This window comes from Trichosurus vulpecula, chromosome 6 (assembly GCF_011100635.1).
Source record: "Trichosurus vulpecula isolate mTriVul1 chromosome 6, mTriVul1.pri, whole genome shotgun sequence".
Lineage (NCBI taxonomy): Eukaryota > Metazoa > Chordata > Mammalia > Diprotodontia > Phalangeridae > Trichosurus > Trichosurus vulpecula.
Window position 1 is genome coordinate 202,417,625 of NC_050578.1, and position 22,228 is coordinate 202,439,852.

General features: G+C 40.5%; 1 protein-coding gene across 1 annotated transcript in view; it reads right to left on the reverse strand.

Moving 5' to 3' along the window:
- The window catches only part of CRMP1 (collapsin response mediator protein 1), an 82,583-nt gene that overhangs the window by 52,178 nt on the left and 8,177 nt on the right, over positions 1-22,228 (reverse strand). The window contains exon 2 of the mRNA XM_036764843.1: positions 2,043-2,131. Within this exon, the coding sequence (XP_036620738.1) occupies positions 2,043-2,131 (89 nt within the window). The remainder of the gene's footprint in view (positions 1-2,042; positions 2,132-22,228) is intronic.

The following is a 22,228-nucleotide window of genomic DNA, read 5'->3' on the forward strand; positions in this document are numbered from 1 at the left end:
CACACAGTAGGCATTTAATACCCTAATGAAGGATTGATTCATATTGGTCCAGGGTTTGCCTAAAGGATTCCAACCTCCTAGTGGCCTAAGTGATGCCCATGGTCACTAGGCTGCCCGTACCCAGCAGGCCAGGCATGCAAAACAGAACAAGGCAAATACCCACTACCCTGAGATCAAAGCTCATCAACTCTGTCCTTTAGTTCTGTCCTTACTGGTTTTCTGCTCCTAGAGCTGGTAGAGACTGTCTGTCTGAACCTGAGATTCACCTAACCCTTCCTTAGCAAGCTGGTCACCTTGGAGTTGACTTCTTATCTGTCTGGCCTAGGTAGGTTCTGCCAAATTTCTCCAGCCCTGTAAAGTACTTGGCACAATGTGCTTATTTCATATTTGTTATCCTGTTTGTCCAAGCTTCAGTAGGCGTCAGACACATTTTGCTTGATTATACTTCTTTTTAATTTTTTTTACTTTTATTTTTAATTTATGGAATAAAACAAGTATTTCCATAACACAGTACAATAAAATACTTCTAACAGGTTGTACTTATGATCTTAGGGAAGTTAGATGTTGTAGTGGATAGAGTGCTGGGCCTGGGATGAAGAAGACTCATCTTCCTGAGTTCAAATTTGGTCCCAGTCACTTACTAGCTGTGTGACCCTGGGAAAGTCACTGAACCCAATTTGCCTCAGTTTCCTCATCTGTAAATGAGATAAAGAAGGAAATGTCAAACCTCTCCAGTATCTTTGCTAAGACAACCCCAAATGGGATCATGAAGAGCCCACCTCCAATTTCCCTTACCAGCTTCATCCCATTGTCTGGTCTTGTTCTTTATCTCTCAGACACCCTATTTTACACTGTACTTGTGCACATGTCTTTTACCCTCTACTAGATTGTAAACTTCTATACAGTGGCAACAATATGAAATCCATCTTTATATAGACCCCAACATCTAGCACCATGCCCAACATCTAGCAGATGCTCAGTAAATGTTTACTAATTTGATCCCCTTTGATGCAACCTGTTCTTTGTTGCCATGGCATCCCCAGATCTAAGAAATACCCTCTTATGCTGATGTCTCTGATTTGGACCTCACACAGATACTCCTTTCTTTTTCCCTCCTCACTTAGATTGCAGGGTAATTCTTGGTCCCTTCCTGGTCAAATATAGACCAGCAAATTCCACCCACAGACACCAACTGTAGTTCCTATAGAATCAATAGCTAAGACAGGTCCATTCATGCCATTAAAACACTGGCAAATCTTTAATTATTCATTGATTATTTAACTAATCCTTAATTATTCCTGATATGTACAGGAAAGAAACAACTGAACATCACATTACCCTGCACCAATCACCCCTCAATAGCTCTGAATTACCCCAGTGGTCTTTGGATGCCAGTGAAAGGATCAAAAAATCAAAAACATTAGGAAGAGAGAGAGGGAGAGAAAGAGAGAGAGAGAGAGAGAGAGAGAGAGAGAGAGAGAGAGAGAGAGAGAGAGCCAATCCCAACTTCTACTCTGGTCAAATTGTCCAGTGTGGAATCTAACTTTTTAAAAAACCCTTTAAATCTGACAGGCAATCTCACAAATAATAAAAGCAACCACGTTTTACCCCCAAAACATATTTCTCTGAATCATTCTATATTTCTAATGTCAACAGAAAATCGATATAAACATACATGTGAAAATTAGTCCAGGTAAAAATATGTAGTTGTATATACATAGTTATCACCCATGAATATATACATATATATACTTATATCCACACATGAATATATATATATACATATACAAGCATGTGCAGATGTTCACATATACATACATATATACACACATGTGTGTATGTATATATATGAGTGAGTGTAACATATGCGTGTATATATATATATGCGTGTGTGTGTGTTCAGGAATATATATGCATGCACACATATATCATATATTACTATATGCATAGTAATATATGGTATAGTATATACATACACATACATATACACCACTGAACTAAATCAGAAAAGTATTCAAAGTATTCTGTTTTGGCCAACCAACTTTATAAGTCCATCTTCCAAGTAGAGGTCTGCATAGAAGGATTGGTCATCATTGATAATTCTTCCTCCTTTAATGAGTAGCCGGTCACTCTGAAAAAAAGAAACAAAGGAGATCGCATCAGTGGGGAAACTCACCTTAATCTGAAAAGTCAGAAAGATGGCAACTCTTCAGTTCAATGATGGAGTACCATCAAGGGACTACTACAGAAAAAAACAGCGATTGGGGCACGTTTCTCCCCACAACCACGCAAGTAAGGGTGTCCTCATTCATTGTCTTAGATCGTACTAGACTGTCCCTTCTCTGAACTGTTGTACTCAAAAGTCAGAATCACATAAGATCACATTTCATAGAACATAAAATGCTAGAAGTGGAAGGGGCCTTAGAACATAGAACGTCAAAAGTCAGAGCTGGAAGGGCTTAGAACACAGAACAGAGAATGCCAAGTCTCAAAGGGATTTTAGTTCATTGATCATAGAATGTTAGAGCTAGAAAGGACCTTAGAAATAATCTACTATAACCTACCAACCCCCCATCCTGCTTCATGTAGAAAAGCACACAGAATATATGGGGACCTTCAAATACTCCAGATAGTAAAATGTGTATAAATGGGTATGAAATAAGGCTAGAAAGATAGGTTGGTGCCACATTATGGAGAGCCTTGAATGCTAGGCCAAGGAAATCACAGTGAAGACAGCAGTGGGGAACTGTGTAGTTTTGAGCAGAGGAGGAGGAGTTACATCAGATTTATGCATAAGGAAAGCTATAACTAAATGGTCAAAGTGATAACGGCCCTTTTAATTTTCAGTTCTGCTGTATGTTTTTAGGACCCAAAACAGCTCAGAAGTCACTGAGCAGAAGCAGTTTGGAGACAGGAGATTTTCCATGTGGAAAGACCGGTCAATCAATAAACATTTATTTTTTTTTTAATGCAATTTATTTATTTAACATATTTGGTTTTCAGCATTGATTTTCACAACAGTTTGAATTACAAATTTTCTCCCCATTTCTGCCCTCCCCCCCCACTCCAAGATGGCGTATATTCTGGTTGCCCTGTTCCCCAGTCAGCCCTCCCCTCTATCACCCCCCTCCCCTCTCATCCCCTTTTCCCTTCCTTTCTTGTAGGGCAAGATAAATTTCTACGCCCCATTGCCTGTGTATCTTATTTTTTAGTTGCATACAAAAAGTTTTTTTTGTTTTTGAACATCTGATTTTAAAACTTTGAGTTCCAAATTCCCTTCCCTCTTCCCTTCCCACCCACCCTCCCTAAGAAGTTGAGCAATTCAACCTAGGCCACACATGTATTATTATGTATAACCCTTCCACAATATTCATGTTGTGAAAGGCTAACTACATTTTGCTCCTTCCCAACCCATCCCGCTTTATTGAATTTTCTTCCTTGACCCTGTCCCCTTTCCAAAGTGTTTGTTTTGATTACCTCCACCCCCATCTGCCCTCCACTCCATCATCCCCCTGCCTTTTATTTTTTTTTTTTATCTTCCTCCCTCTTCTTTCCTGTGGGGTAAGATACCCAACTGAGTATGTATGGTATTCCCCCTCAGGCCAAATCTGATGAGAGCAAGGTTCACTCATTCCCCCCTCACCTGCCCACTCCCCTCCTCTCCTAGAACTGCTTCCTCTTGCCACCTTTATGGGAGATAATCCACCCCATTCTATCTCTCCCTATCTCCCTCTCTCAGTAAGTTACTCTCTCATCCCTTAATTTCATTTTATTTCTTTTAGCTATCTTCCCTTCATCCTCAACTCACCCTGTGTCTGCTCTCTTTCTTTTACATATATATATATATATACACATACATACACATACATACATATACACATAGATACATGCATACATACACATTCACTTATATATATACATAAACATATATATATATGCATATTCCCTTCAACTACCCTAATACTGAGGTCTCATGAATCATACTCATCATCTTTCCATGTAGGAATGTAAACAAAACAGTTCAACTTTAGTAAGTCCCTTGCAATTTCCGTTTCTTGATTACCTTTTCATGCTTCTCTTGATTCTTGTGTTTGAAAGTCAAATTTTCTACTCAGTTCTGGTCTTTTCACTGAGAAAGCTTGAAAGTCCTCCATTTTATTGAAAGTCCATATTTTGCCTTGGAACATGATACTCAGTTTTGCTGGGTAGGTGATTCTAGGTTTTAATCCTAGCTCCATTGACCTCCGGAATATCGCATTCCAAGCCCTTCGATCTCTTAATGTAGAAGCTGCCAGGTCTTGGGTTATTCTGATTGGGTTTCCACAATATTCAAATTGTTTCTTTCTGGCTGCTTGCAGTATTTTCTCCTTGATCTGGGAGCTCTGGAATTTGGCAACAATATTCCTAGGAGATTTCTTTTTGGGATCTATTTGCGGAGGCGATCGATGGATTCTTTCAATTTCTATTTTGCCCTGTGGCTCTAGAATATCAGGGCAGTTCTCCTTGATAATTTCCTGAAAGATGGTATCTAGGCTCTTTTTTTGATCATGGCTTTCAGGTAGTCCAATAATTTTTAAATTATCTCTCCTGGATCTATTTTCCAGGTCAGTGGTTTTTCCAAGGAGATATTTCACATTGTCTTCCATTTTTTCATTCCTCTGGTTCTGTTTTATAATATCCTGATTTCTAATAAAGTCACTAGCTTCCACTTGCTCCAATCTAATTTTTAAAGTAGTATTTTCTTCAGTGGTCTTTTGGACCTCCTTTTCCATTTGGCTAATTCTGCCTTTCAAGGAATTCTTCTCCTCATTGGCTTTTTGGAGCTCTTTTGCCATTTGAGTTAGTCTATTTTGTAAGGTGTTGTTTTCTTCAGTGTATTTTTCAGTATTTTTTTGGGTCTCCTTTAGCAAGTCATTGACTTGTTTTTCATGGTTTTCTCGCATCCTTCTTATTTCTCTTCCCAATTTTTCCTCTACTTCTCTAACTTGCTTTTCCAAATCCTTTTTGAGTTCTTCTATGGTCTGGGGCCAGTTCATGTTTTTCTTGGAGGCTTTGGTTGTAGGCTCTACGACTTTGCTGTCTTCTTTAGGCTGTATGTTTTGGTCTTCTTTGTCACCAAAGAAAGAATCCAAAGTCTGAGACTGAATCTGGGCGCGTTTTCGCTGCCTGGCCATATTCCCAACCAACTAACTTGACCCTTGAGTTTTTCAGTGGGGTATGACTGCTTGTAGATTACAGAGTTCTATGTTCTACGTTTGGGGGGGAGGTGCCAGCTCTGTCAGAGCCGCACTCCTCCTTCCCCAAGGACCCCCAGTCCAGACTGGGCTCAGATCTTCGGCAGGCTGTGCACCCCTGCTGTGATCCGCCACTTAATTCCCCCCACCAGGTGGGCCTGGAGCCGGAAGTAACAACAGCTGTAGCTGCCCCACCTCCGCTGCCCCCGGGGCTGGAAGCCGAACCGAGAACTCCTTCCACTCCCGCAGCTTTTCCCACTGACCTTCTCCGCAGTCTTTGGTGTTTGTGGGTCGAGGGGACTGGTAACTGCTCACGTATTCAGGGCGCTAGGGCCCCCTCCGCCCGGGTTCTGGTCTGGATCGTCCACGCCGCTCAGGCTGGGCTCTGCTCCACTCCGTTCCCAGCTCCCAGCTCCGTGTGGAATAGAGCTCACCCAGAGACCATCCGGGCTGTCCTGGGCTGGAGCCCTGCTTCCCTCTGCTGTTCTGTGGGTTCTGCCGTTCTAGAATTGGTTCAGAGCCATTTTTATAGGTTTTTGGAGGGACTCGGGTACGGAGCTCACTCTAGTCCGTGCTTACCAGCCGCCATCTTGGCTCCGCCCCCCCAATAAACATTTATTAAGCACCTACTATATGCCAGGCCCTGTGCTAAGCACTGGGAATAAAAATAGAGGCAAAACAGTCCCTCCTCTCGAGGAACTCACAGCCTGATGGGGAGAGAACATGTAAAAGCTATGTACAAACAAACTGTGTATGGGTTATGCAGGAAATAATCGACAGAAGGAAGGCACTAGAATTAAGATGGACTGGGAAAGGCTTCTTGTAGAAGGCAGGATTTTAGCTGAGACATAAAGGAAGCCAGGGAAGCCAGGAAATACATAAGGAGGGAGAGAATTCCAGGCACAGGGGACAGCCAGGCTCACAAGTGAGCAACAGATAAGCCTCTGTGTGTGTGACTCTTGTGCTTCAAAAGCAGTACACCAGGGCCACTGGCATGGGCAGAGGATGATTCCTCTTTAAACCCTAATAGGAATTCACTTTGTGACCTTGGATACATCATTTTACTTTTCAGAACCTCAATTTTCTCATCTATAAAATGATCATGTAGAAAACACGTCTACTGCCTCACTGGCAGAGTTACCGTGAGAGAAATATTTGTAAAGCTTAAAATACTACACACATGTAATGATAAATAGGACAGAAAGGCGACCCTGTTATGTATTGAGAGTAAGTGATGGGCAGGCTGAGAGCAATTCTTCTTTCCTTAGACCACTTGAGTTCATTCCCTTTGACCCAGAGCACCCACTTCTAGGAATATACTACTACTACTACTGCTGCTGCTACTACTACTACTACTACTACTAGTATTTATATAGGGCTTTAAGATAGCATTTTACAAATCTTATCTTATTTGATCTTCATAACAACCATGGGAAGTATGTGTTATTGTTATCCCCATTTTATAGCAGGAGGTGATGTAGGTAGAGTGCCAGGCACGGACTCATGAAAACTTATCTTCCTGAGTTCAAATCTGGCCTCAGACACTTACTAGCTGTGTGACCCTGGGCAAGTCACTTAACCCTGTTTGCCTCAGTTTCCTCATCTGTAAAATGAGCTGGAAAAGGAAATGACAAACCACTCCAGTATCTTTGCCAAGAAAACCCAAAATGGGGTCACGAAGAGATGGACACGACTAAAAAACAACTCAACAACAATTTTACAGATGAGGAAACTGAGGCAAACAGGTTAAATGACTTGCCCAGATTCCCATTGCTAGGGGCTATCTCAGGGAAGATTTGAATTTGGGCCTTTTTCATTCAAGGTCCAGCATTCTATCCATTGTACCAGCTATCTCCCTATGAGAATTAATCACCAAATGCCCAAGGAAATCAATGATAAAAAGGCCACATATATAACAAAATATTTTAGCATCATTTTTTTTGTATCAAAGAACTGGAGATAAAGTAGATGCCTGTTGTTGGGTGAATTGTCTAACAAACTTTGGTACATGAAGGTAACGGAATATGAACTGCATACCTTTCAAGCAGATATTAGGATAGTTATTACTAATGCATAAGTAATTCAAATGATGCGCTTTGCGTTACTCTATTTGATCCTCCAAGTACCCTGTGAGGTAGGTAGGACAGGTGTTATTATTCCCATTTTATGGAGGAAGAAGCAGAAGATCAGGGCAGTAAAATGCTTTACCTCAGATTACAGAGAATTATTCTCAAACACTGAACTTGAAAACCAGTCTCTGGACCCTCAGTCGAAGGCTCCTCCTGGTAGGTCTTTTAGTACCTCCAAGCCAAGATATATCAAATAATAGATGGTTGAGACTGGGATTCATCTTGTCCAGCTCACTCATTTTACAGTTGAGAAAACTGAGGCCCTGAGAGGGAAATTATTTGCCAAAGGCATCCTCTTAACCTCCCTGGGTCTCTATTTCCTCATACGTAAAATGGCCTCCATTGCCCCTGAGGTCCCTTATCCCATGATTCTATGTTGTCAAAACAAGGCAGTTTACAAACAGAAAAATAAGATTCCTGATCCGGAGAGGTAAAAGAAAAGCAGAAATAAGGAGAGCAGATCTCTACACCCTTTAGCCAGCCACCGAGATTATTGCCTTTCCAACTGCTGACCAAAAATCCCGCAATTAAACCTGACAAGGAAAGATGCTGGAGAGAGCTGCAAAGAGAAAAGCACATTTTAGGCTGCTGACTAATATTGCCCCTGAACCACTTCTTTTCCTCACCCTTGGGAAAGCCTCTAACAGCCCACTAGTTCATCTGTGGCTCCCAGGTGAGACATGGAATGAGAATGGCCTTTTTGGTACTTGCTCCTTGGCTCTGGTTGGATGGTTTGACCCTGAGCATGCCTGGCTGGTAAACCCCTGCTTCTGCTGCAGAGCTAAAATTCTGATTTGTTTCTCCCTTGCAGAAAAGAGAGCTGGTGGCTTTGAGAGGCAGGATGGTGTCATGATTAGAAACTGGCATTGGGAAGGAACGGATTTGTTTGGGCAAGTCCTGGAACCTTTTGGAACCTCAGTTTTGCCATCTGGAAGATGAAGGTGTTGGGCTTCGTGACCTGCAAGATTCCTTTCAACCCTAAAGTTATTATCCTAATTGTCCCAGGGTTAACTCCTGATGGGGGACAGAGAAAATTGTTTTTTCTTCGTAACCATTTCTCTTTCTGGATTGATTGTCTTGTCCTTCTCCTTCCTGTCCCCCAAGGTGAGTACTTGGGTATTTGCCAATCCCAGGAATAGAGTAAATTATTAGAGTAAAAAAATAGAGTAAAATCCTCACCTTCCTTCCCTGCAGCAGTGGCAAGTGCCAGCCTCACTCTGCCAAGTGAGCACAGCCTTATTGGTCTGGTATGTGCCAGTGGGCTTCCACCAGGGTGCCTGGGCTTTATTATTTGCTGACGTCATCATTCCTCACAGCCAAATGCTATGTTCCCCTCACACAAGAGGAAACAAGGAAGCTCTCCTTGTTTCAACATTGCAATTACCCACCATGCCCCCATCTTGGCATGAAAGAAAACCAGTTTCTTACAGGGTACTTTTGTTCTCTTAATAAACATTTGTTTTTATGTTGAATTCAGTTTTTTAAAAAAACCACATTATTTAAGGCTGTAGGAAGACTCCTGTGGTGACACTGTCTGCTACCAAGGAAGGAAAGTGAACCTTCTTTATACTCTGTACCCTGGCCTGAGATGCATGACCAATTCTGGGCTCTGTTACTTCGGGATTCCCAATATTTGTGATTTTCCCCTTGAGTGTCCTCTCACCACACACAAAAGCAACATTTCTACATGCTTTACCAGATGCTTCTATGAATTAAAGTGAAAGAGAGAGAAGGAAAGAGAAAAAAAAAGAAAAAGCAAGAAAAAGAAAGTCAGAAAGAGACAAAGAAAGGGAGAGAGAAAGAAATAAAAGAGAGAAAAGGAAGAGAAAGAAGACAAAGAGAAGAAAGAAGGAAAAGAGAGAAAAGGAGAGAAATACAGCAAGGAAAGAAGGAAGAAAAGAAGGAAGGAAGGAAGGAGAGAAGGAAGGAAGGAAGACACAATCATCTCATACGACTGAACTTCTGGTAATCAGGCTTACGAACACATTTAGCATACTTCTCGGACCTGTGGAACAATGGAACGAACCCTGACTTTGGAGTCACAAGTGAGCTGACATCTTTTGTTCAACGCTATCTGTGTGACCTTGGTTAAGTCAACAAATTTCTCTAGACCTCAGTTTCTTCATTCGTAAAATGTTTAGGTTGGACTAGATGGCCTCTGAGGCCTCCTTCACTTCTAGACCTAGGATCCTATAACCCTACCCCTCATCAGACTTGGGCACCCCTTTCAGCTTAGGACCACAGTTCTAGAACTAAGAGGAACCCTAGACAGAGTATTTAGTCCAAAACCTTCATTTTACCGATGAGGAAACTGAGGTCCAGATAAAGGAGGTAAAGTGGCTTAGCCAGGGGCACACAGCAGGGTAGTAAGGGTCAGAGGCAGAATACTAAATCATGTCTTTCTGACTTCAGGTGCAATACCTACCACACACTGACCAAATCTTTAGCTCTGCTGGCAGTCAATAAGCATTTATTAAACACCTACCTTTTTCCCAAGCACTGAGCTAGGTGATGGAGATACAGACACAAAAGTGACACTGTCTCTGCTCCCAAGGATTTTACATCCTGCTTGAGGGGGCGAGGTGGAACAATACAGTGCAGTGGAAATCGTGCTAGATTTGGATCCAAAGGACTTGGGTTCAAATTCTGACTTCCACTTGCCATGTGTGTGACCTTGGGTAATTCATTTAACTTCTTAGAGCTTTCCTGCCTCATCTGAAGGATTCTCATTCACAGATAAGTAAATACAGAATATAAAAGAAAAAAAACTCAGTCAGTGGGGGTCAGCATCTATCAATCAGAGGGTTCAAAAAAGGTCTCTTAAAGGAGATGACTCATGAGCAAAACTTTGAATGGAGTTAGGGACTGTGAGGTCAGAAGGGGCAGCTTTCTGGGTCTGGGAAACAGCTTAGCCTAGAGCTATTGCCAGATACAGTAAGGCATCAGAAGGCAACAGTCAAATCACATACTCTCTACTAAAAAGGGATGCTGCAGAAAGTCAATTCAATTAAACAGACATTTTTTTAAATGCCTAGGCAAACATAATGAGAGCTTTGCTGAGGACTGAGATCTGCTAGGTAAGGGACAAGGCAAAGTCACCCTTCCCTTACTCAGAGGTCATTTTTCTGGCAGCCTCATCAATCTGGAACACAGCCTAAAGTCAGGAGGAATCAAAGGAGGTCAGTGATCATGCAAAATAGCTGTCACAAACACTTAGGCATGATCCTCTCTGTGTGCTCTTCCTGGCAAAATCTAGAGCAAATTCTGGTCTATTAGCTTAAGGCATCAGCAACTGCCTCCACCATCCCCTTCTCCCCCACCCCAAGTCAAGTCAATAAATCAATAAATATTTATTAAGCACATACAATGTCCCAGGCTCTGTGCTAAGCATCAGTCCTTGGCATATACCCCAAGGAGGCAAAAAACTGAGTCAAAAATCCAATGTCTACCCAAATATTCAGAGCAGCATGTTTGTGGCAATGAAGGACCCAGAACAAAATGAGCACCCCTTGATGACTGACTGAACAAACTGCAGTTTGTGAATGTAATAGAATGTCACTGTACGGTAATGAACAGCAACAATATCTGGCATTTTTATGGGGCTTTAAGGTTTTCAAAGCAAACCTTATGTATCTTTTATGTACCTTTTTAATCTTATTTTATGTACTTTATGTATCTTTAATATCTTATCCGACTTGATACTCATAACAACCCTATGGGGTAAGTACTATCATCTCCTTTACAGATAAGGAAACTGAGTCTGAAAGGTAGAGTAACTTGCCTAGGGTCACAGAGAGGGTAAAGATCTGAGGCAGGTCCCTCTGATTTCAAGTTCACACTCTATCCCCCAAACCACCTAAGAAACATGGAAGACTTGTACGAACTAATGCAGAGTAAAGTAAGGAGGACCAAAGAACAAGACACACAATGACTTCTACAATGTAAATGAAATTATCACTAAAAGAAAACCAAATGCTGAAAAGCTAAAAATCCAATAATAAATCTTACAGAACAAATAATGAAATAAAACTTTTTTCTCTTCAACAGAAAGGTGGGGGACTACTAAGGCAGAAAAGAGTATACATTGTCAATTCAAGTTACTATATCAGGTGCTTTCATTTAACTGTATTTTTTCATCGCAAGGGAAGATTCATTCTGGAGTATGGGAAGGTGGAGGTGGAGCAGGTACAGAACTTTCAATGATATACAAATACAAGGAATCAATAAAATCTATTTGGAAAATAAGGGTGGAGGGAGAAATCAGTCATCACATATTATTCACCCAGTGCATGTTTGTGGCAGAAACAGTGAGTGATCATTTGCCAATTATAGATCCTTGGCTGAAGGGTGTTGTCAAGGTGGTCCAGGGGTAAATATCATAGGATCATAGATTTCAGGTTGGAAGAGACCATAGGGTTTGCATGGTCCAATGCCTCAATTTGCTAAATAAGGAAATGGAGACCTAGGGGGTTGGCTGACTTGTCCAAGGTGACACAGGTGGAAAGTCCCAGGGCTGGAGTTTGAACCTTGGTCTTCTGTTTCCAAACTCATTTCTCATTCTTTTACATTTGAAGGACCATTAGTGCTTGGAGCAAAGAAATAAGAGTGAGTTCTTGATTTATTGAGTTTCTGGATGCATTAGCCAAGGGAAGTCATGAGCAGAGAGTATCTAGAAAATCGATCTCTTCCCCCTGGCAGTGTGAACATTGCTCTAAGTAAGGCTATTTATCAGCACTATGGGTCCCATGTCTAAGCCTCATGTTTCCTTATGGTCTCTGAGCTCAAGAGAGAATAATGAAATTGCATTTATTCTTTGTAAGGTGTTGCCTGCTCCATTCCATGAACTTGTTCTCTATCAAGCTTCTCTGTATCCTGTCACTGATGCCATCTTGGATGCATTCATGAAGAGATTGGCCCTACCGATAAGAACTCCTTCCTTGCTTTCCCCTACCACTCTATGCCTACTGCCAGGAATACTCTTCCTCTTCTCCATCACAATCCTGCCCCTTCTTCAAGGTCCAGCTCATCCCCTGATGTCTATGAAGATTTCCCTGAACTCTTCAGCCCCACAGCAATGTCCTTCTTCCCTGTATTCCTGGACCACTCTCCCCACTGTCTGTAACACATTGTTCCATGCTTCATTTTATGCTATTGTACTTTTTGGTGTCTTTTCCTACTTGACAGTCTTTTGTCTTCAAGTGGACTTGACAAGTACTGGATATTTTTTTCTTCTTGCTTTTGTCAAAACACCTAGGACAAGGCAGACCATACATCTAGCATGCATTGAACAAAAATGTGGATTGGCATATGCCCATTCCCATGCCATCCGGGAAGTCACCGTTATTGAGTCTCAGCTCTGATACCTTCTGCTTGGTGACCTTGGGCTCAGCACTTCACTTTTCAAAATCTGTTTCCTCATCACTAAAATGAGAGAATTAGACTAGATAGTCTCTGAGGTCTCTTTTAACTCTAAATCCTATGATTCTATGATCCCATTAGGAAGCAAAAGTGGTTTTTTTTATCATCCAAAATACATGCCACAACAGCTCTATTTTTTAATCTTAGGAGAGAGGAAGCTCTCACTTCTCACTCACTCAGAGTCTTTTTTTACTTATTTTAGACACAATTCTAATCAGTTTGGATAGCTGATTTTCCAGCCCCTACAAGATTAGAGACATCAAATTAGAACCAGGACAAGGGTATAAAGGTGACAGGACAGGCATCCTGACAATAGCAAAAAGCTGGCAACTTGACCATGAAGGAATAGGTCCTAAGCCTGTAGCTTGGAAAACTGGGCTCCAATCACAACTCGGGCACTTGTTATAGCTGTCTGATCATGACCATTTAAACTCATTGACGTTCAATTTCCTCATCCGTAAAATCAGGACAAGATCACAGATTTAGAGTTGAAAGGGACCTTGGCATTTTTCTCTTATAATCTGCATGGAATTTCAGCTCTCCTGTGATAATAGCAATGTGTCAACTAACAAAACATGAAAGGCGGCATGCACAGTAATGCCCTTCATGCTGAATGTGCAAATTCCAGGTGTGGAGTTGTCATGGGATTGAAATCATGTTTCTGAGCTGAGATGGCTTATAATGAGGATGCTGGGCTTAGCACTTGTAAAGATAAGGGAAAGAATGCTAGACACATTTCCAACCCAGAAATCTGAGGAAATCTATCCTCTCCCAAACATGAAGTCTTTTTCAAAAAGTGATCAAAGGAGACCTCTCAGTAGAAATGTACCTGAAGAATACAAGGGGAAGAAAGAATCTCTATCCCCCCCATTCAAGACACATTTTTTAAGTGCAGAGCACTAGGTTAGGCACTGGATTGTTTTATCATCTAGTCCACATGTCCTCATTTTTTTTAGACAAGGAAACTGAGGACCAAGAAGGATTAAAGTGAAGATCATACAGCTGGAAAGTAGAAAGGCTCTAATGTAAAACCAGGCCCATTGACACCAAATCCAATGTGCTGCTTCCATCTCTCTACCCTCATGGAGCTTACAGTTCAGGAGGAATAAAAGCAATGGTACTTTCCATTTCTGTATCACATTTTATGGCCACAAAATATTTGATGAGACTTATTTGATTTGATCCCTAAAACAATTTTATAAAGTTTGCACAACAAGAACCACTACACCTATTCTAGGGGAGGAAACTGAGGCTGATAGGTATAGGGACACATAGATAGTAAAGCTACAGAAATTGGACAAGAATCTAGGTCTTCTAATTCTGATTCTACTGCTTTCTTTGCTAAATCATGCTTGACATGTACATAAATGATGAGAACTCAAATCAGAATACAACAGATGCATCAGAGGAATATCAGCAAAGTTTGCATTCAGAGAAGGCAGTATTCACTTCCAGACTGGGCAGAGAAGAGTTGGGATTGGGAATGGGATCAGGAATACTAGAAAAATATGAAGAAAACTTAAAATTGGGGGGGGTGGTTTCAAATCCCATGAGGTACTAGTGTCCCCAGATTCATGGCAACCATGGTTCAAGAAACCTTCATGATAATTTTTATATGGACTTTGCATCAGAGGACTTAGGTTCAAACCCCAAATTTGCCACTTACTCCCCAAATGAAATAAGCATTTATTAAGTGCCTACTATGCGCCAGGCATTGTGCTAATTGCTTTACAAATATTACCGCATTCATTTGATGCTCACAAAGACTCTGGGAGGTGGGTGCTATTATTATCCCAATTTTGCAGTTCAGGAAAGTTAGGCAGACTTGTTGAGTGACTTGCCCAGAATCACACAGTGATCCTATCCATAAGCATCTGAGGCCAGATTTGAAATCAGTACGGATTCCAGTTTCAGGGCTCTATCAACTGCCCCACTCAGCTGCCTCTGGAGGCTAGAATCACATTTCATACTATTTTTTACTCCTCCTTGTTCTTCCTGCTTTACCACCTGCTGAACTCTTACTGCCAGATCTGGCACAGCAGAGGTTATCAGTAAATATTTATGAATGTTTTTTTAATTCATTTCATTAGCAAAAGCATACTCTCATATTCTTCTATAATATGCTCCCTGATACTCCATTCTCATCTTCTTACTCCTCTACTCAAAAACCTTCAGAGACTCCCTATTTCCTACCAAAGAAAGAATGAACTTCTGATTGTGGCATCAAAGTCCTCTTCAATCTGGCTGGAGCCTACTTTTCCAGCCTTAATATACACTTCCACCTTTCACTTGTTCTGAATCCCAGCCAAATCCAACTACTCCCTTCCCCCATCCTTGTCTTGTCCTCCACCATTTCCAAACCTTCATTCATAGTCTCTACTGTGCCTGGAACAGCCACCCTCCATCTCATCCATCTTTATCTCTTGAGGTCCTTCCTTTCTTTCATGGCCTGTCTCAAGGCCTGTCTCTTTTCTGAAACTTTCCTTCTCAAAGTGAACTGCCGCTCCATAAATTTCACATTATCATCCCTCAACCTACTGGCATTACACCGTCTTGAATCACAATTATCTATGTCCATGTCTTCCCACCCTAAACCCTCAATAAGTTTATGAATGTTTTTAATTCATTCCATTAGCTAAAGCATACTCTCATATTCTTTTGTAATATGCTTCCTGATGCTCCATTCTCATCTTGTTACTCCTCTACTCAAAAACCTTCAGACTCCTTACTTCCTCTCATCTGTAAATTCCTTAACAGTAGAGTCAATGTCTTATTCATGCTTGCATCCATAGCCCTGTGCCTTGCACAGCCTAGTGGACTCTTAATGTTTGCTGAAAGAATTGAATAAGATGTGACCTCTTCCATAAAGCCTTCCTTGACTTCATCAGCCAGAAATTCTCTCACTTTACACAGCTGTCTCATAGAATACTTTGTTCCTACTTCAATATAAACTTATCCTATTTTCTTTTGTATTGTAGTGTTCTGTGCACTGGTATCCCCTCCTCATACCACACTGCCCACTACTCATTGGTAAGGATTGTGCTTCATTCTTCTTTGTATCCTTCAGGGCCCCTTTCTCATGGCCCTCCCCTGAATAGGCTTTTACTAAATTTCTATGTAAAGTCAGATCTCTGATAGATTCCACTGCACACGGTCTGATGACTGGTCAAATTCATGGCGTGAATTTATGTGACGACTGGTAAAGTTCATTTGCACTCAATAATGTTGATTTCTGAAAATAACTGATTTATCTTTTGCTTTGATGCAAGGGAAATACTTATAAATGCCTTTACTTGCATTGTCTAGGAAAATGACCCAAAAAACCAGCCACTGGGATGAGTGTTATTCAATGATCATATTTTGTCACCAGAATCATTCTCTGTGGTGCATGAGGTCCAGCCTCCAGTGATAATTAGAAATGAGGCCATCTGTATAGGAAAAAATCTGTTCCTGATATAAGAGCCAAAAGCCAAAACAATCTAAACCTAGGTCTAACAGAAAGACTCCTAAGCCTCAATAAGCACAGGACTTGGCCTCAGTTTCCATCTCTGTAAAATGAAGGGTTTGGACTACATGTTCTCTGGGGGCCCTACTTCACCTATGAGACTATGACTCTAAAAAAAAGTAATAATGATTTTGGATAGACAGTGACATACTCTGTCTGATATTATACATCCCCTCCCTCAACTCACCACTATTATAGGAATCCTTCTAGGTGGCTCAGTGGATAGAGTGCTGTGGCTGGAGTCAGAAAGATTTTTCAAATCTTACCTCAGACACTTCCTATCATTTCACCATGGGTGAGTCATTTAACTTGTCTGCCTTAATCCACTGGAAAAGGAAATGGCAAACCACTCTAGTATGTTTGCCAAGAAAAACCCATGGACAGTATGGTCCACAGGGTCACAAAAAGTCAATCACGAATGAACAACAGCATTGACCCTGCAGCAAATCCTACTCTAAAGGAAAGAATTCTATTGTAACTAAGGACTGAAGTCTCTTGCCATGGAAAGAAAAATTAACTCACTATGCCAAGTCACTTCTCTCTAGGCCTCATTTTCCTCATCTATTAAAAAAAAGGTGGCGGGGAGGGTTGGAATAGATGACCTTTTGGCTCCTTTCCATTTAAGACAATCTGGGTTCTGGGTTCTAAAATTCACTTTCAAGTTAACATCTGGCATTCTGTGTCCTATGGTCCTTCTAACAGTCTATATTTTATGATTTAATACCTTTTTCAATGTTAACATTCTAGAGTCTATGTCCTAAGGCCCCTTCCAGTTTTAACGTTCAATATGCTATGTCCTAAGGTCTTTCTAGATGTGATATTCCATTTTTTCCACGCTGGCTGATACAAAAAATATACAATAGGTGATATACTCTTGAGGAACTTAAAATCAAGATGAGGAGTTAAAATTTATAAATGATGTAAAACAATCACACAGCAATGGTAGCACAGAGTGAAGTGGTGGATTGTTTGGTGCAGACTGAAAAGCTCCAGGAGTTCTCAGGTAGGAAGAGATCAGTGCTGGCTGGAGTGCTCAGGAAAGACAAACAAGGAAGGACAAGGGACGGGTTGGATAGAGAGAAATGACTTGTATAGGAAGAAGCAGTAGTATGTAACAAAAGATATGAATTGGGGGCAAATGAATCAATTAACAAGCATTTATTAAGCATGGGCTACATGCCAGATGCTGTGCCAGGGATACAAAAGCAAAACCAAAAACTAGACTGTGCCTGCTTTCAAGAAACTTGCATTCTAAGAAATTCACTTATTCTCTGTAGCTCTAAATGTTAAGAAAGGAGTTACAAACAGGCAGATTTTACTTAGCATAAGAAACAATTTGCTAATAAGTTAGGGTTATCTGACAGTGGAACAGGTTGCCTCATGAGAAGGTGATTGCCCATCCCTGGAACCATGCAAGCAAAGGCTGGATGACCACCTATCATGGAAGCTATGGAAGAAACTCCTCTCTTCAGTAGCGGGTTGGAGTATATGACTTCTTTTTTCTTCCATTTTTTTGAGGGGGGAAGGCAGGGCAGTTGGGGTTAAGTGTCTTGCCCAAGGTCACACAGCTAGTGTGTCAAGTGTCTGAGGCTGCATTTGAACTCAGGTCCTCCTGAGTCCAGGGCCGGTGCTCTACTCACTGTGCCACCTAGCTGCCCCTTGGAGTATGTGACTTCTAAGGACCCACCCAAGTCTATGACTACAAAAATTCTGAAATTCAGCAGCCTTCTCAATAAATTCTAATCTTTTGTACAGTCAAGGACCCTAAAGTACAGGTACACAGCTTGTCCAAGCACACAGTGAGACAACAGTGATGCTAGAACCTAAATACAGAACTCATAAGCTCCTAGACCAGGGCACAATTAACTGCACTATTCTGCCTAGAGGAGTTATTATTATTTGTCTTGCTGAACTGTGAGGCTCAGAATTATACTCTACTTGCTTATTTTACAAATTAGAAATGAAATATAGAATAGGACTGGTACAAGGGAGGGAAGTAGACCTAGAAAGTGAAGTGGGGTATGTGTGCATGTGACAGGTAGGGTAAAAAAGTAGAAAGATAGCACTGGTTCTGGAGTCAGAGGATCTGGATTCAAATCTTACCTCTGACTACCAATTTGACCTTGGAGAAGTCATGTGATCTCTCTGGGCCTCACTTTACTTATCTATATCTATGATCCTCTGATTCTCAACTCCAAAGCCATGCTGCCTTCACTTGCCATCCCTTTACAAGAATGAGAAGTAGGCCCCTTAGTGTGTTATTTCATTTAAATCATTATGTCAACATGTATGAGTTTATACAGGGCATAAGGCTGATAGATCAGTGGAATACAATCAAGTGTTCTCCCTTTCTGTTGGAGCAGAGGCCAAATGGCCACCTGTAAAAGATGCTACAGAAGGGATTTTCACATTGGGAAGAGGGCTGGACTAGAAATCCTATAAGGGACTCTTCATTTTAAGAGCTGTTGTCTCTAATAAGCCACAGAAACATAACACTCAAATCACTTAAGCTATATGTTTGGTGGCTTTCATTTTGGACAGAACAGTAGTCTCTAACCACAAATACCAATGTCTTCAATACAGAAATTATTCCTATTAAAAATACTACTGTAAGTGGTAACAGTCTTCCAAAAAAAATCTTCCAGTTGACATTTTGTAAATCATACCTTATTTGGAATTCAATAGAAGGTTATCTCTCTGAAAAGAAACCCTGTGGCAAATCATTTTGGAAAGTTAATATTCCTTTTGCAGTGTCTGCAAGGAGCCATTCATTTGGGTTCTTTGAGGTCAGATTGGTTAAAGTTTTCTAAAGTGAAACTAACCTGAAGTCAACAGCAGCAGTTTTCACTGAAATTTATTAGTTATTTGGCTGAATTGATTAAATGGATTGTTTGAAAGGCTTGCAGAGAAAGGAGCCAAGATGGTAGACAGCAACCAAGTTGAAGTCTTCCAACATTCCCCTCCAAAAAACTTTAAAATAAGGGCTCAAATAGAATTATGGAGCACCACAGCCAACAAAAGGTCAGGGTAAAATATTTTCCCACTGTCAGACAATCAGGAGGTTGGCAGGAGAGGTCTGTGACACTGGGCTGGGAATCAGCTGAGGGCATACATGGTGGCCTCACAAGCAGTGGGCCTGGGAGTCAGGAATTGTGGCTCACTAGCAGCTTCAGGAGCTCTTGGCCCAGAGATGGTAAGAGTATAAAACAACTACTCAGAGAGAGATTGCAGGGGACTATTTGCCGGCACTGAGTGCAGTATCTAGTGCTATTGGCAGCTGCATTGTCCATATGCAGTTCTGGGCTGCAGTTCCAGGATGGAGAGGAGTTTTGTTGTCAGTCACAAGGGAGAAGGGACCCTGGTCACAGTTCTAGGGTCGAGAGGAGTGCTAGTACTTAGCAGGAGAGCATGAACTCTTTTTGAGTGAAGAACAGAACTAGACCAGGAGAGCAGTGATCACATTTCTCCCAGGTTCACATCACCTGAGAAGCACCCAAAACTTGCAGGTAGTCAGAACTAGCTGTGAAAACAGCAGCACAAAGAAGCCTAAAGCTTGGGCTGTTCCTCTCCACCCCAAGGTCAGCAGAATCCAACTTTAAAATTCAAAGTTAAGAAATAGGCTGGGAAAATGAGCAAAAAACAAAAGAACTTAACTATAAAAAGCAATACACACACATACACACACACACACACACACACACACACACACACACACATATATATATGTATATATATATATATATACCCATGTGTATATATATATATATTATATATGTCTCTGTGTGTATATATTATATGTGTCTTTGTGTATTTATGTATTATATACACACACACATATATGTGTGTGTATGTATGTGTGTGTATATATATATATATATGTATATATATATATCTATATATATATATATATGTATATATATATGCAGGGAAGACTAAGACACAAACTCAGAAGGCATCAATACGAAAATAGTCACAACCAATGTCTCAAAGAAAAAATGCCAATTGGACACAAGCCCAACAAGAATTCCCAGAACAGTTTAAAAAAAGAGAGAGAGAGAAATAAGAGTAGCAGAGGAAAAATTAGAATTAGAAATGAGAGTAAAGGAAGAAAAAATTTGAAAAGAAAATTAACAGCTTGGTAAAAGAGGCACAAAAAATTGAAGAAAATAACACCTTAAAAACCAGAATTGGTTTAATGGTAAAAGAGGCACAAAAATTCAATGAAGAAAAGAACTCCTGGAAAAAACAACAACAGATTTGGCCAAATGGAAAAGGAGGTACAAAAATTCAATGAAGAAAAGAAATTCTTACAAAGCAGAATTGACCAAATGGGAAAATAGATACAAAAGTTAACTGAAGAAAATAATTCCTTAAAAATTAGAATTGAGCACCTGGAAACTAAGGACTCAATGAGACATCAATAAACAATAAAACAAAGTCAAAAGAATGAAATGTGAAATATCTGGTTGAAAAAAATAGACCTGGAAAATAGATCAAGGAGAGAGAGTTTAGGAATTATTAGACTACCTGAAAGCCATGTACACATCCTATTTCAAGAAATTATCAAGGAAAACTATCCTGACATCTTAGGTCCAGAGGGCAAAATGGAAATTGAGAGAATTCACCAATCACCTCTTGAAAGAGATCCCAAACTAAAAACTCCCAGGAATATCAGAGCCAAATTCCAGATCTCCCAGGTCAACGAGAAAATATTACAAGCAGCCAGAAAGAAACAATTCAAATATCATGGAGCCACAGTCAGGAACATACAGAATTTAGTGGCTTTCTCCTTAGAAGAGGAGAGGGCTTAGAATATGATATTCTGGAAGGCAACCCAAGAATAACCTACCCAGCAAAATTGATTGCAACAATTTAGGGGGGAAATGGATATTTAAGGAAACACAGGCATTCAAGCATTCCTGATGAAAATACTACAGCTGAATAGAAAATCTAACATTCAAACACGAGACTTAAAAGAAGTATAAAAAGATAAATATGAAAGGAAAAAAATCATAAGGGACTCAACAAGGTTAAACTGTTTATATTCCTATATAGGATGATACATAGAACTCCTAAGAACTTTTTCATTGTTAAGGTAGTTAGAAGGAATCTACATAGAGAGAGGACATGAGTATGAATCATTTATGTTGAGATGATCAAAAAACGAAAGGGTGAAAAAGGCAAATGCACTGGGGAAAATGGTGAAGTGGAAGGAAAAATGGGCAAAATTATGTCACAAAAAAGGTGCACATGGAAGAGCCTTTACAGTGGAGGGGGTAATGGGGTTATAAGGATGGCAATGCTTGAACCATATTCTCACCAGGATTGGTTTAAGGAGGGAGGAATATATAGTATGTATGTATATGTATATATGTATATGTATATATATATATAAAATGTACATATGTATATATACATATATGTGTGTGTATATACACACAGATAGGTAGGCAGATAGATAGATAGATAGATAGATAGATAGATAGATAGATATAGTTATATAGTTGGGGGTAGACATCTAGCTTACTAAACAGGGAGGTAGGAGGGAAAAGGGAGGTAAGTGAAAAAGGGAAGGCAGATTAAGGGAGGAAGTGATCAGAAACAAAACTTACTTTTGAGAGGGGACAGAGAAGGATAAATAGAAGAAAATAGGATGGAGAGCAATACACAGGCAGTAATCATAACTGTGAATGTGATGGGATGAACTCACTCATAAAATAGAAGCAGATAGCTGATCGAATCCAACAATATGCTGTCTACAAGGGACACACTCAAAACAGAAAGACACATACAACAGAGTTAAAATAAGGGGCTGGAGCAGAATTGATTATACTTCAGCTAAAAGAAAAAAGGCAGAGATAGCAACTCTGATCTCAGATGAAGCAAAACCAAAAATAAGCCTAATTAAAAGAGATAATCAGGGAAACTACATTTTCCTAAAA